The sequence below is a fragment of the Opisthocomus hoazin genome, chromosome 1, assembly GCF_030867145.1.
Source record: "Opisthocomus hoazin isolate bOpiHoa1 chromosome 1, bOpiHoa1.hap1, whole genome shotgun sequence".
NCBI classification, from domain to species: domain Eukaryota; kingdom Metazoa; phylum Chordata; class Aves; order Opisthocomiformes; family Opisthocomidae; genus Opisthocomus; species Opisthocomus hoazin.
The window spans coordinates 132,673,224-132,699,029 of record NC_134414.1 but is presented as its reverse complement, the minus strand read 5'-3'; the positions used below and the strand labels follow the sequence as shown (position 1 = coordinate 132,699,029).

At 42.4% G+C, this 25,806-nt stretch overlaps 1 protein-coding gene across 2 annotated transcripts; it reads left to right on the top strand.

Moving 5' to 3' along the window:
• The first annotated feature begins 297 nt into the window (after positions 1 to 297).
• On the top strand, positions 298 to 25,338 carry CCDC80 (coiled-coil domain containing 80). Of its 2 annotated transcripts, none has more exons than XM_009939460.2 (8): positions 298 to 953; positions 1,325 to 3,219; positions 6,993 to 7,149; positions 12,058 to 12,194; positions 12,819 to 12,967; positions 16,204 to 16,307; positions 17,921 to 18,001; positions 20,749 to 25,338. In XM_009939460.2, the coding sequence occupies exons 2-8, from the start codon at positions 1,333 to 1,335 to the stop codon at positions 21,093 to 21,095; spliced, it is 2,862 nt and encodes a 953-aa protein (XP_009937762.2). In that variant the 5' UTR covers positions 298 to 953; positions 1,325 to 1,332; the 3' UTR covers positions 21,096 to 25,338. The 2 variants fall into 2 exon arrangements, with proteins under 2 accessions (XP_009937762.2, XP_075292705.1); XM_075436590.1 differs by having other exon boundaries at positions 1,322 to 3,219.
• Positions 25,339 to 25,806: the final 468 nt, after the last annotated feature.

The following is a 25,806-nucleotide window of genomic DNA, read 5'->3' as shown; positions in this document are numbered from 1 at the left end:
GTAATAATGGGGTTAAAAACCAACAACTCTCAAACACCAGAGCTGTTGTTGACACCGATGGGGAAACACACTTCTCATAGGACTAGTTTTTATCCAGACATTGTCCATTTAATGGGAGGAAAGAGAGAGCCAAGGTTGGAGAGCGCCAGGGAGCTGGGACGCGTGAAGGAAAGAGTTAAGGCTGGAGTCACCCTCTCTGAAGTGCTCTGTGATGCTGTGCAGTGTTTCAGCTCCCAGAGCCTTCCTCCTTCTCCTCCCTCCCTGTGTCGGAGTGGGGAGGAGGCGGGTTCTGCTGAGCTGTTAAATCCTGAGTGAAGTTTCCCCCATTTCCAGTGGCCACCGTTGTCTGAGACTGGTTTGGAGCAGGGCTGGGGTTACCCTGACATTTCTGGGACTGCGGCCAGCCAAGAAGGGAAAGAGAAGAAAAGACGAGTCCTTTACAATTTGCTTTTGCCGAAGTGTGGAGAAAGGGGAAAGGGAAGCGTCCTTTTTTTTTCAGCATCACATTCCTGTGTTTTTCTTCAGCCTGGAAAATATATTAATGCTGGTGCTTTCCTCTCTGGAAACAAAGGAGCTAAACGGGACTGAGAAAGCAAGAAGTGGGAAGGAGGCTTGGGAACTTTAAAAGAGAGAAACTCGGAGCAGCTGGGATTTCCCTTTTCTTAAATGAAATCCCTGCCTGTGCGGGTAACCGGTAGAGCCAAAAGCCAGACCTGCAGGTAAATGGAGAAGCAGAGATCCCAAAGGAAATTTCCGCTAACCTCATCCTGCTTGTCAAGAAGGTGAAGAAGAAAGAAAGTTAAAAGATACACGGGGAGACGGGCAGGCTCTGGGACCTGTTGGGCTGCGTAAAGATAAATCACTGGGCACCAGCAAAGCTGTATGGCATTGGTCTCCTTTTAAAGGAAAAAGACGTGAAACCTCGTCTCTGAAAGGGGAACTTCCCTGAGAGTGTAAGTCTCAAGTCAAACTCCTGTCTCTCTGCTCTACGTACTGGACCCTTTCTCTGTGCATGTTTGTGTGCGTGTATGTGAGAGCGTGAGAGAGAGAGAGAGAGAAGGATGCAGATCACAGTGTCCTTTTGCATAGACAGAGTCATGTTACAGACGGATGATCTCATTTGTGCATAAAATGATCCATTTTGTGCTTTTCCAAAAATAACTGTAAACTGTACGAAGCCAACAGGGCAGGACTGAGGTGTAATCAGCACTTCTAAATCACAAAAACTAGCCAGCCTGTGCTTTGCTTTTTTTATCACTTGTCCAAGATATCATCATACTGTTAACATCTAACTTTTTCTCTTTCTCCTCCTCCCCTGAAGCAGATTGCACAATGAACTGGAGGCCAGCTCTCAGCTTAGCCCTGCTGTGGGCAGCGTGGCTAGTGTGCGGCTCCGAGAAGACAGGGAGGCTAGCAGAGAGAGGGAGCCGTGGAGTTAGGAAAGTGTCCCTGGCTTACAGGGCTCCAAGCAGCCTCCTGAGAAAGTCTGGGGCATCCCTGAGGAATTCGAGCCCAAAGCCCCTACACCCCGTCACCAAGAGGGATTCTTTAGCACCTCCAAAGGCACCTGCCAATATTCTGCAAGGGGAAGTGCGTTCCCAGGCCAGGGGCATGGGGACCAGAACGAGACGTGTACAGAGACTCACAGCCTCAGCCAAATACTCCAAGTCAGAGATGATTAAGGACGAAGGGATATCCTCCGCCTCACAGTCACGAGTGGTACGTTTCCCTTCAGGGTCAAGTTCCCCCAATGTCCTGGCCAGCTTTGCTGGGAAAAATCGTGTGTGGGTCATTTCTGCCCCCCATGCCTCTGAGGGCTACTACCGGCTCATGATGAGCCTGCTGAAAAACGATGTTTACTGCGAACTGGCTGAGAGGCACATCCAGCAGATTGTGTTGTTCCATGAAGAAGGGGAAGAAGGGGGAAAAGTCAGAAGGATAACCAATGAAGGAAAAATCCTGGAACAGCCACTGGATCCTGCCCTCATCCCTAAGCTCATGAGCTTTCTGAAACTGGAGAAGGGAAAATTTGGCATGGTGCTGTTGAAGAAAACTCTGCAGGTGGAGGAAAGGTACCCTTATCCAGTCAGGCTAGAGGCCATGTATGAAGTCATTGATCAGAGCCCCATCAGAAAAATCGAGAAGATGAGGCAGAAGGGCTTCCTTCAGACTTGCAAAGCAGCTGGGGTGGAGGGACAAGTGGTTGAGGAAGGCAATAATGGGGGCAGCACCCAGCCTATGCCTGGTGGTGGACATGTTCACCTGTCAGCAAGGAAGGAGGAGCCAAGAAGGAGCAATAATCAGCCAGCAAGGACCAAAACAGTGAGGAAACCAATGACAACAACAGTGGCCACTTCTCTGCCTACAGTAAGGACCACTACCCTTCCTCCCACCACAACTACCCGTGCCACCACCCGTGCAGTGACAACAGCAAGCCGGTCTACGACAACAACTACACCTCTCCCCACCACGCAGAGGACCTGGACCACAAAGTCACATTCCACCACTGAGTACCACAGGCTGCCAGCAGCCCCTGATGCCACCACGGCACGAGTCACAGCCTCTGAGGATTTCTACTCTCCTGTGTGGAAGGCAAACCACAGGGACCGGCAGCGTGGCCACCCAGAGAAACACCCAGCAGCCACACGGAAACCAAGCAAGGCTGCCCGCTACGACAGTTTCACAGAAGTCCAAACAGCTCCCCCGGTGCACTATACGAAGGCAAATGTGGGTAGATTTAAAGATAACCGAACAGACAGAAAGGACTATAATCATAGGGACCTCACACCAGGGCAACACAAACCAGCTAAGACTAAACCACAAAAAAAGAAGGCCCAGGAAAAGATACTGAGCAATGAATATGAAGACAAATATGACCCTAGCAAGCCTGCTAGTTCACATTTAGAGGAAGAGTTTACAGCAGGAAATATTCCCCCAAAGAAAGGAAAAGAATCAAAGAAGCATGAGCGAATGGATAAACCTGAGAAGAAGAAGAAGAAGGACAGACCTGACAAGCTGCAGAAGAGTGAGAAGCAGTCCAAGAAGGACAAAGCCGAGAAAAAGAGCAAGCAGGACAAAGACCGTAGCAAGAAGAACAAGAAGGGGAGCAGGACCGAAAATGAGGATTTCCCCAAGACCAACAAGAAACCTTTCCTACAGCCTCCCAGGAAATCGGTGACTGACCTCCTGGAATATTTTGAAGGCAAAAGGCGCCTCATTGTAAGTAACTTGTTTGTTTGAATCTTACTGCCTAAACTAAGTCTTACCTCCCTCCTAGTAGGCATACGCAGAACAGAAAGTTTATGGTGGTTGTGTCTTATTTGTTTTGGTGCTTTTGTTTAAGAGGTAAAATATCTAGACCCAAACGATTATTTCCAACAGGGAAGGTTTCACAGCCTGATGTTGGCAATCTTACACGCTGTAAGAACATCAGTCAGAGAGGAATTAGGCTAAAACCTCTGCCCAGTTGCTTCCATGAGCCACCGTATAGCCATCAGATTATTTTGTTTCCAGTGGAGATGTAGGTGTCAAGATCTGCATACTTATGATCAATAAAATGAGTTTCCAGTGTGGATTACATCCATCCATTGCTTTGGGGTACTTGCCACTGTTACCACGTTTCGATGCTCAGCATGTCCTGCCAGCTGGCACACCTGGTTTCTATTGGTGCTGGTGTCCTAAAACTGGAAGCAAGCCCAGGTGGCTTGGCAGTAGCAGTGCACGTCTGACTGAGGATATGCACGAAGGCGTATGATCAGATGCCCTGAGGCAGGATTGTTACATTTGCTATTCTGATAGGAATTTGGCATTCAAATCTCCTAGACATCTTCAGAGATCCCGTGCAAACTCTATTTTGTTTTGGTTTTTTCTCCTGCTGTTTTTATTAAACTGTAACACTATGGTAAGTTTTCAAGCCTGAGAAACTCAGCATGGTCTGGAGTTACTTGTCCCAGGGTTTAATAGTGTTGTATGTTTTTCCAACTACTTATCTAAAAAAACACTTCACCTGGGACAGGAAACAGTTTTAACTGTAGTACAAATGTTTTTTCTGGCAGATAGCACATACCCTGAAAGGTACACTTTGAAAAACAGTTCTTTAAAAATATTATTGTGGGAGCTGGTTTCTTTCAATTATTCCACTGCAAGCTGGCCTGTTTCAGTTATTGTCCAACAGTCAGTGTCACAAACGTAGCTTTGACTTTCATGCCCCCTATTCCAATAAAAATAGCTAAGATGCCAAGCTAACATTTCAACCATTGAAATTTAATTAATCATTCTGCTGATGATTCACAGACCTGAGCAGAAGGCAAATTTCTTCTCCCCCTCCCCATTCTTCCAGCTGTAGGGGCTGTGCAGAGCTAGCAGACTTGCATTCCCCAACATGCTGGAAGTGGAGAAAAGCCATATATTTGAGAAATTTGAACATGACTGAATTTTGCACATAATGCCTATTAGTTACTTGTTAACTAATACTTAGCCAAATCAGAAGCTCAGAAAGAGAAACTGTACAGAAGTTTGGGATCTTTGAAATTTGGTCATGTATCTCAACATTGTGGCTTCCAAGATCAAGTGTAGCATTGGGACAAACAAAAAAAAAATTTGAAAAAAAGAGCCAAAAGCGGAGCTCACAGATGTCAAGCTGCTAATTCATCACACGAACACAGTCCTGGCAACTTAAGGCATGGTCTGAAATTTGGACTTTCTGATACTAGGCCACTTCTCAGCTGGATCTACAAGTAGAGTGGCACAAGCTCAGGCTGTCAGACCAAACTCTACTATCTCTCTGCCATGCATGTCATATATGGAAGACAAAGAACTTCTCAAGTTTTTTGAACCCACACACGTGCCTATTTGCATCCTTTCCTGTCAAACTGTTCAGTTCCCTTAGGGTCAGTCCTTTCAGCTCGATGAACTCTGTAATTCATGAGTCTTCAAACTTGCTCTCCAGAGAATCAGCCCACACCGCTGCAGAAGTGGCTCTGCCTGAGTTATTCCCCATTGCTTTGCTATGCTTCTGTCTTTCAGCCACTTTAACAGACTGGCTCCCAAGGGCATTGACTCAGTCCTCTCCCAAAAGTCTTTTGAGAGGGACATTAATTTTCAAGTCCTACACATCCCTAAGGATTTCAGATTGCAGATTTCAGTGTGAATTTCAAACACCCAGAATCTGAAGGCTATTCTGGGCTAAGTTCAATTGATGACAAATATAGGAACCAGCTGCAGAAACAGAAAAAAATATATGGGTTTTGGGTCCTGCAGCCCCACCTCTCTATAGTGGGGCTTTTATTGTAGTCTCAGTAATGTCGAGAAATCTTGGCTTAGAGAGTTTTGTTTTTTTATTTCTCTGTGGTGATGAAATGCGACTGACAGTTTATATATAACACTCCACTTATACCCAATGCACATATATGCACATGCACACACACGTGCACACAAATACAGATGGATACCGTGTATATACTGGCTGGGTTAAAACAGTCCTGGCACAAAGCTTTGGTATGAAGCTTGCTTTGCCTCTTAAATGTTCCCTGTGTTGTTCTACAATGTTTGATGAAGTAGATAAAATTCAGACTTGACTGTACTTTTCTGCTTACGGTCTCCCAAACTAGGAGGACAATACAAACCAATGGTCTTTTTCATGATCCTTTTTTAATCTGAAGAATTTCTACGCAATTTAAAAGCAACGTGTTATATGTTATGGCCCAGAAATCAAATCCTCTCTGTGTCTGACTCTCATGCACCTTCATGTCCCAGTGCTGTAGTCATGCCAGGGGGCCTTTGCATAAATGAGAGTCAGATCTTATAAGCCCAGAAATGCCTCTTACATTTCAGTACATTGATGAACTGGATTTACAAGAAGTATATAATAAAAATCAGCCTCCAGGCCCTACAAACTTCACAAGGCAGCCAGAAGATGATTGCACCTGTTACAGACTAAAGCATAAGTTTGCAACTGAAGAAATTTGGTGGTTATTTATGACCTTAAACCATAAATTTGGATCCAGATTCCAACTCCTTTTGTGCTGGGGGGCTCGGTGACAGGTGCTTGATTGCAGTTCACTGCTGACAGTTAGAATGATTACATCGCTTGGGCTCTGGCATTCCTCTCCACCTTCTGCTGGAAACTGCTGCACAGGACCACTGCGTGTTGCTACACACACACCTTCCCTGGAGTATTTGCATCTCAGTCACTGATGAAGGATCTAAGTTGTGTGCTTTAAACTTTTTAAAAGTTAAATCTTTGCAACTGTTGGACTTTGAAATAAGCACTACAAACTGTAGAGATGTTTATACTTTTGTTGTAATTGTTCCTCCTCCTGCTCTTCCCCATAGCCATGCCTTCTCAGCAAATACAAGTCCCGTAAGATATCAACGCGGCTTAGAACAAACAAAAGCCAAATCAGCAATTTTCAGATGAGGTCACAGCGGCCTTAGCAAGTCTTCAAGGTCTTCTTATACAGCCATCACTCACAGAAGTATTCATGTAGCTCTAGTTGTACTCACCCCCTGACAGTCAAGACAGCCACTGGGAGCCCTGCCTGGACCGTGGAAAGAGGCCAGAGCAGCTGCCACGTTCCCAGTGCTCCCACTGTCTGTGAGTAGGGGGAATCCTAGATTCATGGCAGCGTTGAAGGCTGTGAGAGAGACCCAGCAGGACTCGCAGGGCAAGGGATAACGGGAGAGTGCAAGGTTTTCTGTAAATCCAGTGCCATTTTTCAACCAGCACTGTGGAGAGGCAGCAGAGCAGCTGGTGCCACCAGCTGGCCGTGCTTCCTAAGGTTTTCCTGTGGCTAGTTGAACACCTTTGGGTGAGGCTTGGGCCTAAAGGTACGCTCCAAACACAAATTAATAAAATAAGGCTACAGAGCTGTCAACAGCTCTACGGAAAAGAATGCCCAGTTTGCAGACAGTGACTAGTTCTTCTTCAGTAAAATACTCATCTGCTTCATTCCTTATACTAAACAAGCTCTTTTGTCTCTGCCACCAAACAGCTTATCACGACCCCCAAGGCGGACAACACTATGTATGTACAGCAGCGAGACGAATATCTGGAGAGCTTCTGCAAGATGGCAACGAGGAAGATCTCAGTCATTACAATTTTTGGCACCATGAACAACAGCAGCATGAAAATTGACCACTTCCAGCTAGGTTCTTTTTTTTTAATAATTTCTTTCCATCTCTTGAGAACAATGCAGCTAGCAAAGGGAGAAATCTCCCCAGCTTGGGTCAAGATCTAAGCAAGATCATTTGTTGTGGTCCAATTGCACTTTGGAACCCATTCCTCCTCCTTTCATGCTGACTACCCCCCTTTTATATTTACATAAGTGTCTCTGGTATTTTCCATGTTTAGGCTTCCAGTGTTGTAACTTGAACATATTCAGCTTGCTTTGTGGGAATTCTTAAAGCCAGTAACACAGCGAAACAGTGAAAAGGCAGAAAAATGTGATGACGGCATGGGACAGAAAGAGGAAATTAGCTTCAGCTCTACCAACATCTTGAACATCAACCTCACGGTCTAACTGAACAGCTGCCCTAATACAGTGCACCCCCACCCTTGTTTTTGCAAGACATCAGCCATGGGTGGCTAGATACTGGCTAGCACAGTTTAAACATTGCTTAAGGAAACTGGCTGTTGTCATGAAAGAGAGGAGATTTGGGGCAGGAAATGCTGAAGGGAACTCTCTGAGATCATATTCAAAACTTGGCCCAAGTTAATCCTATTTTGAAGTCCAACATCATTATCTTCCCATTTCGCCCTGTAACATTTTCTCATGCCTTTGCACTCCTCACAAGGTCATGGAAAAAGCTTCAGTTTTCAGGGGCATGCACTGGTTAAACCCAGCATGGAGAGAAGTGTGCTAGTTAGACCCTTTGCTGCGAGTTCCTTTCCTTCAGGCTTAAGAGCTGATTTTGGTGTGTTCACAAAGTGATTATTCTCCTCCACAGTAAGGAGAGGTCCAGGCGCATTTTCTCCTCTGCACCCATAAACATATATTGATTAGAAGATTTCAACCATAGCCTCTAGGTATGGATAACCTTACAAATTCGCACCAGCACACCTGATATTAAAAGGTTTACCATTTAAAGTGCTGTTGCCTCTCTTTACCTGTAAAGCAAGATACTCATCACTGTGACTGCCTATTATTGGCTGTTGCAAAGAGGTTCGTCTCATTGAAGCCAGAGGTTTTAGAGGCACTATAAATCAGACTATGCAGGACTTGCAACGTAGCTCATTCAGCCATATTTAGTACCAGCTTCTTTATACAGAGATCCCATATAGATGGGTGACATTGGGCACCCATCTCTCTTCTAGGCAGCTTTGAAACAACTGGTGTCAATGTTCAGGTCCTGGGGAAGCACTCACCAAAGCCAGAGAGAACCTTTCCATTCATAATAGTAAGGTTTGGACAAAGACTTCAGGTCCCAGTCCAGCAAAGCACTTAAGCTTAGGTATCTCTTGAGTCACATAAACAATCTTATTGCTGTCTGTCTAAAGATTAACACTACTGTGAATACTTCACTGGACAAAGGCAAAGAAATAGTATAAAAGCTGCTAGTTTTGCTTATAAGTCCACCACATCTTCCCTCTGGAAGTCCATCCCGTTTTGTCAGACCTTGGGAAGAGATGTGTGATGGAACAGAAAGCTGAGGACCACAGAAGCTCCAGGGTATTTCAGGTCTGGCATAGAACAGGACAGAAGATCACAAATTTATGTCTGGCTTCCAGCCGTGCCTCTGCTACTCTCAGAGGGGAGAGGACCTAGCAGGGGACCAGAAGCCTTGCGTCCCTGAATGACAGTGAGTCACAAATCCTGCCAGACTGTCCATTCGTGCACCTCCTTCACAAATCTGGAGCAGTACGGGATTTTCCACATCAGGCCATGGTTACTCAAGGTCACTTTTGGTGTACCTAGACCCATCTGCCCATCAGTGGACTGTTTAGGATTATATTTAGCTCCAGTCTGGCTAATAAACAGACATTCACTCTGACATAGACCATACTCTTTCAGCCTATTCCAAACTTCATCTACACCTAAACTTTCCCCAAACCACACAAGTGTATGTAACAGCTAAATTCTCACAAGAGAAATTTACTCATTGAAGAAAAGCAGGAAACTTAGAAGGGTATAAGTTAAACCTTACATGAAGTTCATCTTATTTTTTTGCCCCAAATACCAAATACTGAACATTTTAAAAAGTTTAAATATTACAAACATCTTTCTATTCTACCTCCCCTTCTCCCCTACCTTTCCTGCTTGGATGGCCTCTTCATGGCTCACTCTCTGTCAGCACCAGGGGCAATAAAAGCTCCTAAGAAACATTTTATTTACAGCATTTATGCTATAGTGAGAAGCCTTAGCCCCCAGCGTGATGAGGTCTACTTGTAGTGCTGCACTTTGGGACTGAAATACAAATGACAAGAGAAAAGTCCACAGAAAAGACTTTTCTCTTGAAATTTCAAACACATTTAGAAGTAGTGAATGAAAGAGAGCTCATTAATCCTGGCCAAGATCAGCTCATACTGAAACAAAAGAGCATTTCCCTGTTTCCTACTGGAATGACACAAAGGCTGAGTGTCACTGCAGAGGTCTTCTCTTCACCTCAAGTTAGACACGTGGTCTCTTTGCCCCAACTCATGGGAACAGGGCTTTAGTCAACTAAACACCAGCCCCAGGCTACCTACCTTACAACCAAAGCCAATACCTAATCTACTAGGCCACTGTACTTCTAAAACAAACTGCTGAACTTCTTTGCAACCTTATTTGACTTGTTTCTTCCTAGCCTGTCTAGCTGCTAAAGATGTATGGAGAAAAGTTTCCACACTCTCTCAGTGACCTTTCTGAAAAAGAGCAAAGAGAGCAAAGACTTCGCAGGTAGCAGCAGTCTCAGCTCTTGCTGTTCTTCACACTGATCCTAGACTCCTTTTAGAGTGGAGGTCGAGGACAAGTACTGAACTGGAGAGAGGCAATTAGATTAACTTCTATATTTTCTCCCTAGAAATCACTTCCAAGTTTGAAAGGCAGGCTAGCCGTTGTGGCACAATTTATTTTCCCCCTTGAAACATTTTCCTGTCTCACTCATGTAATTTAATTTTCTTCTTTACATTGTTAAGTTTTGAAAGAAAATCTATTAACAATGAAACTCTAAAGAGCTATCTTCATGTTGCTATCTGGAGTCTTTAAAGCAGATGAGTGCCATGGATCTGCTGGTCTAAGGTACTCGACCATACAGCTGTTTTCCATCACATCCCACACTAACATCTTTTGCATTATCCTATCTCTATATAGGCCAATGAGATAGTCTCTGTTTTTGTAGGAAATTGTTTGCAGTCACAAGTATGAATTTTTAGTCTATGTTTTAACGGTCATGCTTGTCATTAGCAGCATGTAAATCTCACTTACGAAGCACTGATGCATGATTTACATGTTTTACAAAGTGAATAACCAATTAGCACATCCAGCAAACCATCCAATGGGGAATCTATAACATTGCCTATAATTCTTAACAAAACTTTCAACTGAGGTACAGATAATAATGTAAAACCACATAAACTACATCTATAGCTGGAATGTTTTTTTTTTTTCTGTAAGAAGCTGGTCCAAGGTGTGAAACCTAAAGGTCAGGTTCTGATTCAGAGACTTTCCCAAACTTTTAATTCAGAAGTTTCGTCCAGTCTATTAGACAGATTGGCCCTATTGCAAAATTTGAATCAGATCAGTATACTCCTTAAAGGCTATAGAAGTTTAGAAAATTATTTAAAATGCCTTATTGTATAATGAATCAAATCTTTTCTGTTGCTGTGTGCTCAACTCTGATCAATTCATCTCACCTCTATTTGCTGGTGAATAAGGTGGAGCAGGGGACTGGAAAATCGTACCACTGGATTCTAGCTCTTGACAGGCTGTTGCATCTCTGTTTGACTCCAGGCAGGTCACTTACGCTGTGACTGGGATTTCTAAGCAAGGATCTGAATATTTGTATTCACAGTGATGTCATAGGGCATAAGCAAGTAACTATTGCAGAGAGCTCTTTGGTGCCCAGGTGACATTTCACTTCATGTGTGATCTAGCCTGTCTTTAGCTTTCCAGGCCCACAGCTGCACATGGAGGGCTGTTCCAGCACTGCTGCGGTTGCACAGCACTGTGCTGGATGCTAGAGCTAAGGCTGAGCTGATGACATAGAGGCTTTCGGGACGTGGCCCTAATACTCCCTGGTTCCAGAGGAAGTCAGGAGCCTCAGTACCTCCACAGGCCTGTCTTGTACATGCTTCAAATCTCTGTCTTCAGAAGTCTTTTTCTCCTCAAGCGTTTCTGAATGTTTTCTTAGAGTAGAGCAGTGAGTAGGTACAAATCATTCTCAAAATTAAGTTTTTTCCTGTTAGGGTGCTAGAATGGGAAATGAACGTCAGCAAGCAGATGGAGGAGGAGTGCCACAACAAGGTACACAGAGAGAACTGAAGAGCTAGGACTGCAGTATTCAAGACACATTAAACAGTTTCTGGTTTCTTGTAGTCACTAAACCTCCCATGTAATTTTTTAAGACTGGCAAGGCTAATTCTAGTGTCCTGGCCAACCTCAAGCTGTTCTAGCTATATTTTACTGACCCAAATTCTCTATGCTGTTTCAATTGGGTACAGTATTTTCCAGCTCCCATCCCAAATTGTTGAACAGTTTCTATTTTCTATTTCAGAAGTGGCTGCATTTCAGGAGCTGGTAAAATGATTAGTATATGCGTATACATGTATAAGCATATTGAAAAAATCTAAAAGATCTTTCCAAGAAAGAGCAGGCAACCAAGATTTTTCAAAAGCAAGTAGAAATGTTGAATACTGAAGTGCATGCATCTTAGGATATATTGATTTTCAAAACATATATCGGGATTGAAAACTCGACAGTTAAAAGCCATAGTGCTATACTGATGTTTTTTAACCTTACCTATGCAGCAGGAAGAGGGCTTCTGGGAAATTAATTTCCCCCTTTCTTTCAAGGTGAAAGTAAAGGCAGAGTGCTGTGTGATTCCATGACTATTTTTATTTCTCCTTTGTCTCACATCAAGATAATGAAAAGCCCATGAAAGTCATAGAGGATGAAGATCTTGTGGACCAGCAGCTCATCAGTGAGTTGAGGAAAGAGTATGGGATGACCTACAATGACTTCTTCATGGTGCTGACAGACACGGACATGAAGGTCAAGGTGAGGGTTTCAACTCTTTCAAAGAAAAGGCACTGGAAAAACATGAAAAATAGGAAAATTTTAGGAAATTACACTATAAGCTTGCATGTGAGGCCCATAAGAGACTGATGCAGGACTTGGTCATTGCTGGACGACAAGAAAAAGGACAGTAAGAGAAATTTTCAGGAATTAGGTAGCTATCTTCATTTTCTGCAGTTAGGGAATTGTGGGTTTCTGCTTGAATGGTGAGCTGACACCGTAGGAACAGGACCTGCCACTGGCAGGGGTTTTAATGCAGTACCTGGCATTCTAAAATGCACAGTCTGGCCACTGAATGAGATGACAGTACATTGCATATGGACAATGCTTTGGTTGAATGGCCTTACAAAAGAATAGAATGACAATTTGTTGCCTGTAATGGTCTGGCTTTATCACATTGGGCAAATACTGAACATATGCTACTTCCAAAGAGCAGTCTGACTGCGAAACCAATATTTTACATGGTATGTAATCTGTTTTAGGCCTTGTTACCCATGTGTAAATAGGAATATTTGAATCTCTATGTATCCTACAGTTCTGTGATACATGCAAAAAAGACTGCTAATATGTGCATTCTTTTATCCATCTGTTCTTTTTTCTTAACAGCAATACTATGAAGTACCCATAGCAATGAAGTCCGTGTTTGATTTGATCGACACCTTCCAGTCACGAATTAAAGATATGGAAAGACAGAAAAAAGAGGGCATTGTCTGCAAAGAAGATAAGAAGCAATCCCTTGAGAGCTTCTTATCCAGGTATTACCTTCTGTTCTTATCTGCTGCTAGTTCTGATAATTATTGTCTTCTTGGAAAAATACCCATCCAACTATTTCAGTGATTTTTTAATATAGATTTCTCAGTATTTACAGCGTTAAGCAAATACAGAGATGCAGCCATAGTTGCATGTAGTCTTGTACAGAGCACTGGAAGTTGGGATGCGTGTTGTGTTTCCCGACAGACTGCACATTCTTTGGACACTTAACTTTCTGTACCTTCGTACTCCCATCACGACATGGAGATAGTAACACTGATTTGCATTAGAAGAGCAAATTAGGATTAATTCACAGATGTCAGCTCAGTGTTTTGAATGTTTGAAGCACAGTGTTTATGTGTTTCAATCATCATCACAATCTCATTAACCCCATTCTAGTCCCTTCCATATAGCTCAAATCAGTAATTAATTCTCTGTAACTTCCTTCTTATCCTGCTTGAGATAACAGCTGGTCTTTGCCAGTATTAGTCATATTACTAAAGGTCTTGCAGATGTCTGTTGCAAAATGTTTAAGAGGTCTTCTGCAGAAAGACAGGTTTTTTTGCGCAACTTCCATATTCTGTGTTACTGCTCTACCTGTGAGACCTAAATTCCAGGCAATAAACATGTCTGGACTGTGGGAATTCAGATCCACAGAAGAGCTGTGCAGCTATTGCCCAACCTGTTACAGGATAATTTACATTAAATTAGGGCTACCCCATCACTCTAGGCTTTACCTGTTACTACTGCATCCTCCTCACCTACTATCAGATTCCATGGGAATACACTGTTAATGCCAGATGGCTATAAATATAACTGAGGAGGCATGATGGAGTATGACTTGAGGGGGAAAGGAGCAACAGGTAAATGAGTAGGTTGTTGGTTCATAAACATTTTAAAATTCGATGGCCACTTCAACAGAAAGAGAACCTTTAACAAGATCCACCCCACCCACCTCACCACCTCCTGTTTAGGTCTCAGTGATTCATCCTCAAGACCACCAAGAAGAACCACAGTTTGGAAACAGCTGACCAACACAAGAAAGAGCTTGTATGCTGGAAAGTGACAGGCCCCAAATCCTTCTTTGCTTGCAAACAGCCCTAGTAATAAACATGTTAGAAAAACAGGCAGGAAATATGCAGAATGTTGCATCTGTAAACAGATCTGCTGCTGCACAGAATGCATTTGTTGTCTGTGAAACAAGCATCAGGCTTTAAATATTGGGTGGACTTCACCAGCCACGTTAACTGGTCAGATTCCCAGAAAAATTCATTCCAGCTTTGTCCAAGATCATCGTCCCAGCTGAACAGGAGTCTTGGCATCATCTCCCTGGTGTTGCTCATTGAGGAGGTCAGTTATAATAATGCAAATATTGTTCTTAACAAGCCTGGCTGGTGTGAAAGGAGACCATAAGAGCCAGAGCTGGCTTAAGTTATGCTTAAAAGCCACATGTATCAGAAGATCCCTGATTTGTGGACGGGAGTCCCCCCGTAACACCAAGACACTGGCTGTGCTGCTCTCTGGGCTCACAGGCAAGAATGAGATGCATAATAGGTAGAAGTGGAAGAAAGGATGCACACGGGGAAGGGTCTGGTGGATTTGTCAGGACAGGAGTATTGGCCTGTGGCTTCTGATGTCAGAAACAAGGTATAAATCTGTACATTAGTGGTGGTGAACTAACAGCTGTGAAGGACCAACTGAATTAATTTCTTGGTAAAACGTAGTCCCAGACAAGCACGCAAGGTATAGGGATTGCCTGGGGCAGGGGGATAAACAGCTTGAGTGGCTCTCAGCCCTTTTCATCTCTGTGCATCTCCAAAGGAGATACTCAAAAAACAGAAAGGAATTGGATTATTTTAAAGCACCTCACAGATAAGATTCCATCCTGATTTACGTCCTAGATAAAATGTGATCTAATGTTTGCATTCTCAGTCATTGTTTATAGGTAGCCAGGTGCTTTTGCATACAAAATACTACAAAGAGTATTTTTTCCCCGTTTTCAGAATAACAACATAAAATATCCCTCCCTTCCTTCACATCTCGTATGTGATTCTCATTCCTTTTCACATACCTATATAGACACACCCGTGTCTCTTTGCTGTTCCTCCTGGGGCAGATTAAAATTGGGCAGCTTTGCTTTTCAAGGATTTACTGTTTTAGTTCTAATAATACATGCAGTATCAGTCAGTCAACAAGACAAAAGCATCATCATCATCCCCTATTCTTTCAGCAACTTCTTCTGTGACTTTAAGCAAGTCCCACCATGTTTTCTGCTTCTCTCAAGTGTAACAGAATTGTCCCATTACATTAGCCTTCGTTCTGAGATCTTCACACGGTCCTGCAGGAAGGCAGACTATTATAAAAACGTAACACCTGTAGCCATTTAAAAGATCATTTCCTGCTATAAAAATATCCCTGCAGCTTTGCAAATTTGTTTAAATATGATTTATTTAGGTTTAATGGCAAAGTATCTTTATTCAAAAATGGGATTCTTTGGAGAGTGTTAAAAACTCCTATAGTTCGAATTTTTAAAGGTTTCAAGTGTCCTTATGGCACTGCCTTTCCTTGAGAGGACAACAGAAGGTGCTCCTTATGCAAAAGTTTGGTTAGATGGGGCACCCCATATTAAAGAAAAATCAAAGATTTGTCCTATTGCCCCCATGCACGCCTTATAGCCACAGGCTCACACAGCCACACACACACAAACAAGCTCAGCTTTAGAGCCATGTTAAAGGTATTTTGAGCAAGTGTGCTACAGAAGAAAAAGAGGTCAGTGAGTATTTACACAGAAGTATGAGTTATGTCTGAAGTGAAGATACACCCTAATTCTCAGACAGCCCTTGGACTGCAAAATAACTGTCCAATTCCAGCAGTGGTTAATGACGTAAAAGCTAAATGTCTAGTGAGGAATTCCACAGGAATCTTTCTTTCCCTTGAATATACACTTCTCAGCATTGTTGTAACTACTGAAGGGGGCTTTGAGCAAATATCATTAGCTTTGCCATGTTTGTTTGGTGAAGCAGCAAAACTGCAGATGTTTCTTTGAGAGTTTTGCAGTTGTAAAATTCAAAACAAGCTTTATCCTCTCCCAGCGACGGACAGAACTGGGAAGATCTCCCACCCAGCTGTTACTTAGAAGTTGTGAGAAGTATGACATATCTCAGCCCACAAAGAACAAAAATGCTGAGAGGACTCATCACGTGTCATGACCGTGCCCTGTCGCACTCTCTTCTCTCCCCAGATTCCGATGGAGAAGGCGGCTGGTGGTGATCTCTGCTCCCAGTGACGAGGACTGGGCTTATTCCCAGCAGCTTGCTGCTCTCAGTGGACAAGCCTGCAATTTTGGTGAGTCGAAAGAAATTATACTCTTGCTCCCCAAAACCACATCCTTCCTGATGATGTGATGAATTCCTGTGCTCAAGTTTGAACCTAGACAGTCTGAGGAGTCTGACAACTGAAAAGTTTCTGCAGCTACTCCAATTACAAATGGAAATTCTGTGCTAAGCAGGTATCACAGCACACCCTGACAGATAAGACAGCTAAACAGAGTGTTCCCTGGAATCATTTGCGTGAGGCAGAGAAGGTTAGCACTCCAAAGCTTCTCTTCAGGCTTGTACTTCAGGAGATCAATAGTATTTCTTTTTCTTACTGCACAAATTAGTAACATAAGTAGAATGTTTCGGGAAGGGCAGATCCTCTTATACCCAGCTCAGAACAGTGCCAGGTATCAGGGAGATGCATGGACATCAGGAGGGGTTTTTTTTCCTTCCTGCTTCATTGCAAAAACCTGTAAAAATATTAACTGAAGCCACTTAACTCAGTAAGAACCCTCCCAGCCCTCTAACTAGGTACCTAAGATCCAACTACACAGTCAGTGGAGAGACATGGGCTCCTCCAGGAGACAATTAAGAGCGAGACCCAGAAACACACTTCTGTCTTTCCATTATGAGGCCCCAAGACACTTACTCCTTAACCTCGGCTCCTAGCAATGCAAGTACCATACAGGGCCTAGGCTTGACTCCTACAACAGAATGAAACAGGTCCCATTCAAAAGTCACTACATTTCAGTTAGCCTGGAGATCTGCACAGTATCACTGCTACACTGTCTGTTTATTCATAGTCACCCGGCTTTCATACAGAGCTTCAGAATCATCTCATTTGGTAACTACCAAAGTAAACTATGACATGAACCACTGGAAAATGCTTTCTGAAAAATGGCATGTAACAAAAACAGTTAGTTCTCCCACCCTTTGTTAGGGACAGCTTGAAGGAGATCCAGGGAGTTCCTGAAGCATTTGTCCTCAATGGGTGTTTTAACTAAGTGTTATGTTTCCAGGGATCTTACCTGCAAGTGGTAAAAATTTACATCAAAGATTTTGTAGATCATACAGACTCATGTTACGCTAACAGCTTCTACAGCTCTGAAGGTCTTTCTTCAAAGCAGAGGCAACAGTCCAAACCTTTGCCCAGAATAAATAAAAGGAGCAAACGCCTTTCCTAAGCCACTCCCCACACTCATCTGGAGTTTAACTGAGAGGTTATATTGCCTCAGAATACTTGGTTGCTATGTGTATGACAAGTCACAGCTTCACTAGTGAATAAAACAGTGCAGAGACGTTCTGAATTTGGGGAATGGCCTCTGTAATATGTTGGTGCGTTTGATGCTTGCATCTCTATGCTACATAACCACACCAAATGCTATTGTCCTTGAGACACTAGCAACAGCTTTTATGCAACTGATACCACACTTACTCGACACCCTAGTTCCTCCCCATGTTTGGGACATGTGATGTGACTGGAAGAGACTTCAGAGAAACCAGTAACTCTTCTTCCTAGAAGGCTGCTGAGACTGGCCCCTAATTTAGCATGTGCAGACTTGGCTGATTAAACTGAAATCTGCCTGAGAACAAGCAGAAAGAACTGGCCTGACCCAAAAACCTGCTTCATTTCCTCCACAGGTCTGCGCCATATAACTATCCTCAAATTGCTAGGACTTGGAGAAGACGTTGGTGGTGTCCTAGAGTTGTATCCAATTAATGGTAAGTGACTGTTTCCAGTTTCTTCAGTACTACCCATGAAGAGCATTACATAGTGCTGAGTGTTTCCTTGCTGAATGTCTTTAGAGTGATGGATATGGCTGTGTTCTTCTGTTTTCTTTCTTTTAAGAAACAAGACTACACAAACCATAAGTTTTCTTGGTGTTCCTGTGCTAAATATTATATAGCTTCTTCAGGACAGAAAAGCCTACATATCACCTAGGAAGTCATCTCACACCTTTATCTCCCACCTAAACACACATTCCCAAGTACACTCCTCTGCCTGCCTTGCTGTCAAAGACAAAGGGATGATGTCTGTGCCTGTTACATGCTCATGAGTTTGCAGGGCTAACAGAACATAGACCCAGCAGCTTCTCTTCTATGGATCCCTCATTCATCTTCATACAATGGTTTGGGCTAGAAAGGACCTTGTGAAGACCACCTAGTCCAACCCCCCTGCCATGAGTGGGGACATCTTTCACTAGATCAGGCTGCTCAAAGCCCCATCCAACCTGACCTTGAACACTTCTAACGATAGGGTGTCCACAACTTCTCTGGGCTATCTGTTCCAGTGTCTTGCCACTCTCATCCTAAAAATACTCTTCCTTATATCCAATCTAAATCTACCCACTTCCAGTTTAAAACCATTACCCTTTGTTCTGTCTCTGTTGACCTTGGTGAAAAGTCTTCCTCCATCTTTCTCATAAGCCTCTTTTACATATTCCACTTGCATCCCAGAAGGCTACTTCAGGTATTCTTAAGGAGATCTCACTGTCAGGCTACATTTCAAATGCTACAGGTGTCTCTACTACCTAATCCAATGACTGCCTCCATCAGTAGAGGGACAAAGACAGGAAGGAACTTATTTATCCCACTGCTATTCCTACAGCTCTGTACATGAAAGCATCTTAGTCCTTCTACTGCACATAGACATTAAGCCCATGCCTAAGAAAGAATACGAACAGAGGAAGCAGATGTCATACTTCTTCCATCAACACTCTTGCAGCCTCCACTTACTTTTCACTGAAGGACTTCATGACCTTGGTTATAGTTCCTATTTGTTAAGATCAACACATCTCTTTTCAATTTACTTGTCTAATCTCCCTTTGAATTCATGGTAGCATGTGCCCTCCTGTGAGAACTTCTACAGATCTGCAAGGTACCTTTTATTTGACCTGAACATGGCCCCTATACCTTTGTTTGATATCCCTTATCTCATGTGTGGGGGAAAAAAAGGTAAACATTTAAACCCTATCCATGCCTGCAGCGACATTCACGTTCCTGTAGACCTCTCCTAATCCATTTATTCTACAGACTGCAGTCTTTACTTACTTGGTCATTTCTCATACAGAGTTTATTCCAAACCTTTGATCAACCTTGTTGCCTTTCTGACTTTTTTCCCCAGTTCTACCATAATTTTTTAAGGTGAGAGAACCAGAATTGCATGCAGTGTTCAAGATGCACACAAACAATAAGCTTCCACAGTAGCATAATACTACTCTGTTTTGATTTTTATTGTTTTCCTCATGGTTTACAACATCTGTTTTGGCTTTTGACCACTAGTGAGCACTGAACTAGCCTTTCACGAAACTCTCTTTCATAGTCCTAAGATCTCATTGCCAAGAAGTAATGGTCAGACTTCACCATTTCTTATGTGGAGTTAGTAAAATTTTCACCACGTGCATCATTTTACTTCAGTCTGAACAGAATTTCTTCCATCATTATCTTAACCAGTCACAAAGCCTTACAAGGGACTTCTACAATGCTTCGCAATCATTTCCTGCCCTCACTACTCTGAGTATCTCCACACCTTCAGTATACTTCCTCACCTCCATTCACATACCTTATGTGCACTATTTACAAATACATTCAACAGCAGGAGTCCCAGCACAAACAACTACTGAACTTCAGTGGTGACCTCCCTCCGCCCTAGGAACTGATCATTCACTCCCACCTTGTTTCTGTCTTTCAACGAAGCTACCAAAGTTTCTTTTGAAGCCTTCTGCAAATCCACATGGCCTGTATCAGCCAGACCGCCCTTAGCCACCTGCTTGCTGACCTCCTTCAGAGAGCCTCAACAAGTTTGTAAGGCAGGAGTCCTGTTGCCAAGCCAACTATGCATATGTGTGTGTGTGTATATATATAGGTGTCCACTGATCCTAGTTGTCTTATACTTTCTACTCATTTACTCAGCAGATTTCACTCTTACAAGCCTGAAGTTCACCAGACTTGTGCTAGAACATGTATTTTAAAGTGGACATGACATCTATCACATCCCATATCTCACATACCATGACAGTTCAAGACTGAGGCTCTACACTGCCATTCGTGACCCAGCAAATTCACCCTGCAATTCTTCACACTATCACATAATTCCAATGATTCCTTTCATTGTGACTGTTTTCACATCTGCCTTCAGCATTTTTTGAACCAGTGACCAAAGCTGCATAGAAGCCAAAGATGTGCATGTGTGTTGGGTAACAAGAAGGCGTGCCACACTCTAGTAACTTCAGCCTAGAGAATAAAGACAAGTTTACTAAACCTAACAGAACTGCTAAACATACATCTTCTGTTCACTGTGGGGTAGTGTCATTTTGGAACCAGGAAATCTTGAGCTTGTCAATGACAAGAATCTTACATTGCCAGCTGTTGGGCTGTATTCTATCTCCTGTTGCTAACTTGCTTAACTACAAACCATCATTGTCGCCTAACCAAAATATCAATGCTGTTTTTATGTGATCACTTTCTAGGAAGCTCTACTGTAGACCGAGAAGATATCCCAGCTAACTTGGTGAAAGACATTCGAAATTATTTCCAAATCAGCCCAGAATATTTCTCCATGCTTCTAGTTGGCAAAGATGGAAACGTCAAATCCTGGTATCCTTCTCCAATGTGGTCTATGGCGATTGTGTATGATCTGATTGATTCCATGCAGCTTCGGCGACAGGAAATGACAATTCAGCAATCGCTCGGCATGCAGTGCCCAGATGATGAGTATGGTGGGTATGGTTACCATAGCTATCACCAGGGATACCAAGAAGGTTACCAAGATGACTACCGTCACCACGGAAGTTACCACCATGGATATCCATACTGAAACCAGCAACTTAGCCTCCAAGTGCCCTGTGCCTGTCTTCTAATAGCTATCCAAGCAATAGGTGGCCAGTTACAGAAAGTCTTCCCAGGCCACCTAGATACCCATGCCTCCTTCTTCCACTGTTCATTCAAGGGACATTGGTCATTTGCCTTCTCAAAAGCGCAGAAGCCTTTACAGTGAAGCAATTCAAACCAGTAGTAATGAAGCTTTAAACAATAAAGACTCCTTTATATTTTTAAACCTTTATAAAAAAAGGGCATCAGCAGGTGCTGTTTATAGTAAAGCCAAACAAATAAATCTCACAGCCCCAGTTCATGGACACTACTGTAGGGCAGGACATGAACTGTCCAACAAATATTGCAATGTTCTTTTTAGTACTTTTTTCTAAAGAGAAAAAAATAAGTATATTTATTGGAAAGTGGGAATTTTGCATTGTGCTCGTGAAGACAAGCAAAGAATCACACTTCAGGACTTTCCCAGAAAAGGAAAATTTAAGAAAAAAGTATGGGGCAGGCTCTTTAATAATAACAGTAATAATAATAATAAAATCCTTTTGTAATACCTTGTCTAAAAAGACAGCATCCCTTCTATGGTGCATTAACATTGTAATTAGCTGACTTTATCAAAGAAATAAGAATTTCTGGCTATGGCAGGATTTGTTCCAATACAATACAATGTAAGGTTCTTTACTATAAAGCTTGCTGCATGGCTATTTATTCCTTTAATGGGGGTCCTTGTTCTCTTAGGTCCTGCCCACCTGACAGTTAAATCCAAGTTAATGAGAGCTACGTGGAAACACCAACCATAGTTAGCATCATCTGAAATACAGAAAACTGAAAAGCACTATTTTCATCAGAAAAAAACAGAAAAAATTCTCATTCACGTACATTTTAAATGCCTTATAACTAGCTCTCTATACTAATGTTTTTAATTAAACTGTTGCTCTAAATTTCAACTTTCCTTCTATCTCTTCTTCTCGTATTCTCTCCCATGGAAAAAAAAGATGTAGAGTAAATGTTTATAAAACTATTTGGGAATAATTTGATCTGCTACTAAACCAGCTCTATCTCTGGCACACTTTCTGAAATGGTTTTCTTCTCCCTTCTCATTGGTGTCTTTGGGCATTGGATGTTGCACCACTCTGCTCCTACTGAAATCAGTGGCAGGAATTGCATGCATAGCCATGCTTTCAACACCATTTGGGTTAGATTTCTAAACATTAAGGATCCAGCAGAAAGATTCAGGAATATCCTGAAGCGAAGGTATCATGCCAGCCTTTGTAGCAGCACAGTGGTCACTTCTAATGTTGAAGGCATGCCTGACCAGCCACATTTCTTTTTATAACGTATGACATGGGTGCACACGCCATGTATAGATACATGCAACAGGGCACTCTTACTAGGTTTTGCCATCACAGCAGTAGCACAGGAACAGGGAGAAGCTACAGCTCTGAACTGGCCAGAGCATGCCCCACAGCTTGAGTTCCCTGATCCTTTTTTTTTCGGCCTAAACAAAACCAGAACTGGGTAAAGCAACAAGTTCACCCCAAACCAGGTCTTTCCTTTTAGAAACTTAAGTCATAAAAGGTCAGACCTTGCTTGCCCTTCTGAATGTCAGAAGGGCAGACAGATGTGGAGAGGTCACAGGGCCTGGCCAGTTCTTCCTTAGCCTTACAAACCTGGTCACCCTGTGGGGCAGGCCACCCTCCATACCCGAAAGTCTAGTCAGCACAGGGTACAGCTCTCAACTAACCTCTCTCAGGTGACCGGAGCTAAGCAGGGAAAGGTAGGCATTTGACAGAACCATTTTGGGAGGACTGCTGCCTGCAGAGAGCTTCCAAGTGCTCCCTTATCTACAGCACTTCCACAGCGGAAAGCAGTGGACAAAGAAATTGGAAAAAACAAAGAGAAACAATAAAAAAAGAATCACAGAACTGAAAGGTTTCTCGAAGAAAATGGGAGGTCCCATAGCTCAGTTTTAGAAAACAAGTGCTTACTGTATTAAGGTCAGCTGCCTAACTTTCTTTGCCTGAAGTAAAAGCAGAGGAAGGTACACCAGAAGTCTAACAGCCACCTCCTGTAGACAAAAAGAGAAACATCTTCAGGATGTTTTCTTTCAGGTGTTGAACTTTTCTGTAATCTTGTTTTTCATCTGAAGTCTTCAAATGAAAGCCCTTTTAACTCATACTACAAATCATGGAAACTAAATGTCCCATCTGCTGAGCAGGAGGAGGAGGCAGTTAACTTACAACAGAGAGTGCAGCACCTGATCCAAATAGTTTTGTTTTTGTTTTTTTTTTTAACATCCTCCCCTCTTCCCCACCTGAATTAAAAGTTAAGTTGTGCAAGTACCAAACCCAGCTTAGGCATTCTGTGGGAGTTGCATTAAAAAGACAACTCCAAACAAGTTGTCCACTTATAAGGAAGGCCGGGATGGGTTCTTAACCAAAACTACACATTCAAGTATTTATAGAATTTGAGGAAGACTCAGTATTGTTCTACATTCTGGTGCCAGTTCCTGCTTTCATTACAAACTGGCTCAAAATTACCAGAAACTTATAGCAATGATTTAAAATATTGATTTTTGCAACCTACCTCCCCCTATGGATAACTAAAAGCAAAGCCTGAAGGAACACTAAGCCAAAAAATCCTTTTAGCAACAACATATAGTTATCTTCAAGACTATATGCATCCAGGAGCTACAATACTCCAAATTAAGATTTCATTTCACAAAACATAAACCAAGTCCAAAGCACTGGATCTGTCCCTGCAGCATCACTCTGAGGACAGACTTCTTAAGGTCCTATTTCTACAGCCCTTAGTGGGAAGATTCCATGATAAATAAAAAAATTTTTCTTATACATATTTATGGGATTTGATTCAGCTCCAAGGTGGCTGTTTTCATCCACAGGCTGTCTATCAAGCACCATAGCTCAGTTCCTACATTCACAAAGCAGTAAACTTACCAAAATAAATATTGCTTTAGTTGGCTTGTTACAAACAAGAGAAACATGAACACATCTGTCTTCCCCAGAGGTTTTGTGAACTATTTCCTCAAAACCTGGAGTGAGGAACATAACATCCTTCAGCAGCAATTAAGTTTAAACGTTTGTGAATCTGGGCTCTAAATCACAGCTTCGGAAGAGCTCTCTGCCCAATGTATTCATTAAAGACTATGTGCGAAACTAATGCTGCTCTCCAAAAGTCTCCTCATAAATTTCCCTATTGTCATTTGAGGAGACAAATAGTAAGCTTTCCAACATGGAGTAGGTCAACAACCATACAGTGGAAATACTTAACCAAGTGGGATTCACATGATCTATTTGAAACGTGTAACTCCATAGAATAGCTTCCCCTCATTAACCAGGACTGCTCTCCAACTGACAATCATTTATAGTCACTTCCTCTAAAAAAATCTCATGTACACACTAAATTTGACTATTGCCATGGATAGTACAGCTGCACAGAACTGCACGGTTATACTCGCGAGTTACTTTACACACTTTTTTTATTGCTAAGTTGATGCAAATCCTTACCCATTTTTAGACAGCTGTTAACATTCCTGTTGCTACATAGGGGATATACAGTTCTCCCCCATTATTAAAAAAAACCTGCCTGGCCAATCCAGCAGCATCTCTCTGAGACCTCCAACCTGAAGACAACAGAAAGATTTATACATGTTAGATGGGACCAACTCTACAGCACAAGTAAATGCTTGGATCTTTGTGCAGTCTGAGACTCTGGCAAATAAGTCAAGCATGATAGCATCAATGAAATTTATAAAGGGAAAAATCATTAAGCAGGACAAGAGTCAAAAGCAAGAACTGAGTGCACTACATAAAATCTGCAGACCAGTAATTTCCATATCTGATTTCTCTTAAGGCAGATATTTCAGGTAGGAAGGTCGAACACGGGTTTTAAGACATTCATCTTTGGTTTGATGCTCTGTCGTTGAAGGTGTGAGGCTGATTTCTATGTTCTGATTTAAGGCAAGGCAAAGCTCTCTGGAAAAGTTCATGTAAAAAGCTACTGCTCATGTAAATGCAAAGCAATCTAAAGCTAAAATTCTTTTTACTCTTCTTGGAAATACCTGCTAAACTTTGTAGCTATGATTAAAAAGACAATGAACTCTGGCAGGTATATACTGCAAAGCTGTATGTAATGTAAAAAAAATGAAAATGTCTTATCGCAACTAAGTCTTAAATAGTTTGAGCATTTTTTTTTTGTGTGTTGAAGTTTCATTTCCCAAAATAGGACACCATAAATCGATGAAAATCATGTTTCTGGAATTTACACTAAAATATGCTCTCTTATCCATTCTGTACAGATGCAAATAACTAGGATTCCTTTTGCTGAAATGGCCTACTACACAAGCACAATGAGATCTGCTGTAAAAAATTTTTCAACCACAAGAGTAATTTCACTTTGTACAGTCATTCTTAACATATGCTAGAAAAAGTCAATACTCCTGGAAGAAAAAGGAAGAAATGAGAATAATAATTTTAGATTCACACTTTATAACTTGACAGTCATTGGCCACATATGGAAACAGGCTGTCCCTCTTGATGGATCAATGACAGGAGGTTTGTTAATTAACGCAGCAATGAGCCGTCAATACAGTATGCATAAGTAAGCTGCCTGGAAAACAGGATGGCAGAGGGGAACAAAGGCAGGACTGTCTTCAGTCCACAGAGAAATGCATCACTAACTGA